The sequence below is a fragment of the Solanum verrucosum genome, unplaced genomic scaffold (genome assembly GCF_900185275.1).
Source record: "Solanum verrucosum unplaced genomic scaffold, falcon-dt-bn FXZP01000094.1, whole genome shotgun sequence".
NCBI lineage: Eukaryota > Viridiplantae > Streptophyta > Magnoliopsida > Solanales > Solanaceae > Solanum > Solanum verrucosum.
Window position 1 is genome coordinate 3905046 of NW_026019970.1, and position 5103 is coordinate 3910148.

The window sequence follows — 5103 nt, forward strand, 5'->3', positions numbered from 1 at the left end:
GGGTATAGGACAGTTCTGGCAGCGTGGGTGAGACGATGTATCATCACATAGCTCATAGTGATGATTGTTGGTTAGAGAATCTCCCAAATAAGGGTAAAAAATAACTTATTGTATTTTTATGAATCTTGAGTTAATATTTTTGTTTTATAAAGCTTTAAATAATGCATCTCTTATTATTGCTTTTGTATTGGAGTTGAGTTGAGGTGAGTATGTCTTCCAGTCTTATCAGCTCAGTTGTTTATGTTTTCAATTTCCCCTTGCATGCTCATGATGTCATTCGACCTACATCTTATTTACGATGCAGATACAAGTGTTTAGGGTCATCAAAAGGTGCTTTGTTGATACCATTTGCACTCTAGCTAACTTTGGTGAGCCTCCTTGCTTTCTGGAGGGCGCTTCACAGTTATTTCCTATTTTGTTAAGTTGTCGAGGGTCCTGTCCCGACAACTTTCTTAGCATTTAGAGGCTTCATAGATAGTTAGAATTGAGGAGTCTCTCCTTACTTTCCCTTTTGTTAGATGTTTTGAGATTGTTTTACAGAGTATTACTATTTCTGAGCTTAAGTATTTTCAGACAGTTGAATTGAGAAATTGTTGAGCTTAAACGTTTATAATTCTATTTTTAAGCTTGTTTTGCTTGAGTAGGTCTTTCGCTAAGTAGCCAGCCAGACCAATGGTTCACTTGGAGAGCAGCGGTGGTTCTCAATTGTCGGTCAAGTCCAGGGTGTAGGCCCAAAGCGTGACAATTGCATTGAGTTTTCTCGAATACCAACTACAATCTATGGTTACCTTATGGTTCTATATAGAAACTTCATCCTTTAAATATATTTCAGGTACCCATTTAACCCACAAAGACTCCTTATGCACTATGATCTACCATAACAATTGTCTAACTGAAGCTAGATTCCAGGTCCTATTGCCCTTGATGTTCAGTTAACCTTGTTGTTTAGGATAGCAAACATTATCCCAAAAGACCAAAGCAGCCTTTTTCTTTTCATCAAAGTTCCCCCACAAATACACCCTGCAAATCTTATATATTTCCTTTACTATGCTTTGGGGGAGAATAAATACTGCCTCCCAGAAGCTATGAATGGAAAATAGTACAATATTTATCACTTGCAATCTGTCAGCATATGAGAGAGTTTTGGAATATGTCACTTCAATCCTCTGAGTATTCTTGGCAATCAAGGACCAACAATCTATTTTCTTTCATTTCTTTGGTGATAGGGGAAGTCCAAGATACCTTATAGGGATCACTAAGTGAAAAATCAGTTCTTGCAAGAATCTGAGTCTTTATTTCCTCATCCACCCCAGCTAGGAATACACTGGATTTTTTCATATTTGCCTCCAATCTTGTGGCAACACTAAAGTCTGCTTATGCCTCTATTCACAGAGGCCATATTACCTTTGCAGAATATCATCAGATCAATAGCAAATATCAGGTGACTAAGCTTCACCTACTTGCACATTGGATGGTAATCTGGAAGCATGCTCTTATTTTGGAGTGTTCTTGACAAGTATTTCATTACTAATACAAATAGCAAAGGAAAGAGAATCTCCTTGCCTAAGCCCTCTCCTCCCAGCAAAAAAAACCATGGTTCTCCCCATTAACTTTCGCTGAGAACATGGTTGTAGATACACACATCATGATCCATTTAATAAACATTTTAGGGAATCCAAAACTAGTTAGTACTTATTCTAGAAAATCCCAACTTATCATATCATAAGATTTTTTTAGGTCTATTTTCATTAGGCACCTAGGAGATACATTCTTCTTATTGTAGTGTCCCAAGAGGTCATGACATATCAAAACATTATGCATCATTGATCTCCCCCTGCACAAAGGCAGATTGATTCTGCTACAATGCAACTAATTGCTTTTCAGTCTACTACAAATAATTTAGATATGCACTTATAAAGGACATTACAATACATTTAATTTTATAACTTTTAATTAAATAAAAGTTTTTCAAATATGTAATGCATTATCAATTTTTAATTAAAAAATAATAATATGGTATCCACTCATGCTGAGACACTAGTTCACAAGAAAAAAGTAATTGGTTAAATGAGCATCCGAATATTTTGTAAAATTTTACACGAACTTGACACAATCCTTTATTCTCGTATAATAAGCATTTAATTAGCCACAAAATAAAATTCACAAATTTGAGTTTCTTCTACTCATCTAATATCTCCAAACTCAACATGGCAGGAACAAGTGAGGCTATGGCTACAGAGCGTTTAGAAGTGATAGGTCCACAATTTTGTGCTCCATACGCGGTTGATCTGAGTATTGTTAAGCAGGTCATGACCTTAAAAGATGGTTCTTTTCAAGTCCTTGATGTCAATGAAAATGTCGTTTTTTCTATCAAAGGAAAGGTCTTTAGCCTACGTGAACGTCGAGTTTTGGTAGATGGTGCTGGAAATCCTCTTATCACGTTTCAACAAAAGGTCATCTTTAATTTATTTGTTATTTAAAATTGTATTTATTGATAGTGTTATGATTTTAGGATAAGGTAAATATAAATAGGGGAAGGATATGAAATTGGAATCATAACTAGAGATTTAAGATAGCAAACACTCAAATTCTCAAGTTATAATTCTCAATGGATTGTCATAATCATGCATTTGAATAAAAATTTTAATGTTTTTATGTTAGATTTTGATTTCTTTCAATTTTTGATAATGTATCTTTTTTTAGCCTTTTATCTTTTATCGAGCAAATAATATGAAATGATTAAATCTTTTTATAGCTGAAATACTTTTTTTCCTTATTTTTTCTTTTTTAATGTTAAAGGCAATTACAATAATATATTTAACTTGATTTTTATTTAGACAATCTTATTACAACAATTCATTTGTTCAAAAGTGACTTCGCTTGCAAAATATTTCGCATATGTTACTTGTTGAATTAATATATGATTTTTACAACCTACCTCCAATTTGTTTATGATTGAGTTAGAGTTAATTAATTGATTTTTATTTCGCATCATACTTGACCAATATCTTCGACAAACTTTAGAGTTAATTTCTCAAATAGTCACCCATTAATAATTATTTTCTTAGAAAGTCAAATTTTTTATTCAAGAAAACATTAAAATCAAGAGGAAAACAAAACTGACTTTCTGATATAATAACTATTAGTTAAGTGACCATATGAGAACCTGCGAACTTGGATATATATGCTCATGTGTTGCCTTGTTTTATTTGAAAGCACAGCTATTGACTGCTCATAATAGATGGCAAGCATTCAGAGGAGAGAGTACAGACCCTAAACAATTGCTTTTTAGTGTTAAGAAGTCTGGACTTCTTCAATTCTTGAAGACCAAGTTAGATGTCTTCTTGGCTACTAACACTAAAGAAGAAGTTAGTGACTTCAAAATTGAAGGCAGTTGGATGGAAAAATCGTGTGTCATTTATGCTTCTAATTCTACAGAAGTTGCCAAGGTAAATAGAAAAACGTTTCATTTTTCTTTCTTCCAAATTACAAGTGTTTATATTAAGTATAATTTACATAAATCTCCGGATAAAAGGCAAATTAAAAACAATGAAATAAACAGTCTAGCTGGATTCGAACCAAAGTCTCGTGGGTGTATCCACTAGCTTGTACCAATAGCACAATGAGACTTTTATGCTCTTGATGGGTACACTGTTAATTATATCATAATTTCTGTTAGTTTCTCAAAATACATATATATATATATATATATATATATATATATATATATATGATTTTTTCTGAAATTAACGGGTGCAAGTGCATCCCCACCTAGAGGGGTAGGTCCGCCTCTATCAGCAGACCTCTAGATACATAGTGGAGGGATGTATCTGAAAGGGGATATGACATCCGGATACATAGGAGAGATGTATCAAAGAGGGGAGGAATGTATCCAAGAGGGAAGGGATGTATCAGAGAGGGGAGAGATGTATCCGAGAGAGAGATATGGATGTATAAGCAAGAGTGGAGTAGTGTATCTGAGAGGAAACTTTTGAAATATTTTTAAATGATAGGAAATTTTAGAGATTATGATAATATAAAATGTGTATTTAGGTAATTTTTCCTTATATTAATATATACTTGTAATTGCAGATGCACAAGAAGCGCACCGCTGAAAGTCTTCTTCTTGGCAAAGATAATTTTGGTGTAACTGTGAGTGCAAACGTTGATTTTGCTTTCATAGTTGCTCTTATTGTGATCCTTGATGAGATTAACGAAGACGAATGAGAATTGAGATTATAAAACATTTAACAAAGTCACTTATTTGTGTCAAATATTTTTTTATTTTTGTATTTGATAGTCACATTCAAATATTTCGTCTAGTATACTCATCTAAATTTTTAATTTACGTTTTATTAGTTTTTGGGAATAAAGGTCAAATGATGATAGGTACTTTCTATATATTGCTACATGATTTGATCTAATGCTCAAACTTGCCATGCCCAATGGCAAAGATTTTTTAATTTTATAGCAAGAGCTAAATTTAGGATTTTTAGTCAATGATTGATATTGTAGATGATGTATTTTATAGGGAATATATATGTTTCTCAAAATGTAATCTTATTTCCAGGTCTTTATAAAGTAATGCATATTTGCTCATTCTTCAACTAAATTAAAGTATAACTCATTTGCAAAATGTAGAAATGTGTTTCTTATTGTTAAAGTTTCGTTCCTGAAAAATAATAATCAAGAAAAAAAAAGTGTAGCTGATGATATTTATATTCAATAATTTTCGGGGTAACAATTTTATAATTATTCATATAAAAACAAGATGTAATCTGACGACTGTCAGTTTGAGTATGTTGTTAGGCATTGAAAGCTTTATCACAGTATTCTTTCCTTAAGGGCGTTACTCTAATTATTTCTCTTATATTTTCTATCATGTATTCTATGTATTGTATATCTTGGGTTCTTTGATATATTTCTATATTTTCTTTTATTAGATCTCCTAGTAAAGTTATTTCTTCAGTAGTTTCTTGCCAATATTGGAAGTATTCGTAATTTATCATTAGTCTAAGTATTCTAATTTTAAATCATTAATATTAATTCATTCTAGATCTTAAATTTCATCTATTTCGTCTATTTCATACCAGGTTTGAGTTA

The 5103-nt window shown here is 32.1% G+C and overlaps 1 protein-coding gene across 1 annotated transcript; it reads left to right on the forward strand.

The window, feature by feature from the left end:
- Positions 1-2220: 2220 nt before the first annotated feature.
- LOC125817038 (protein LURP-one-related 15-like) lies at positions 2221-4276 on the forward strand. Its single transcript, XM_049496627.1, has 3 exons — positions 2221-2453; positions 3222-3449; positions 4093-4276. The coding sequence occupies exons 1-3, from the start codon at positions 2229-2231 to the stop codon at positions 4225-4227; spliced, it is 588 nt and encodes a 195-aa protein (XP_049352584.1). The 5' UTR covers positions 2221-2228; the 3' UTR covers positions 4228-4276.
- Positions 4277-5103: the final 827 nt, after the last annotated feature.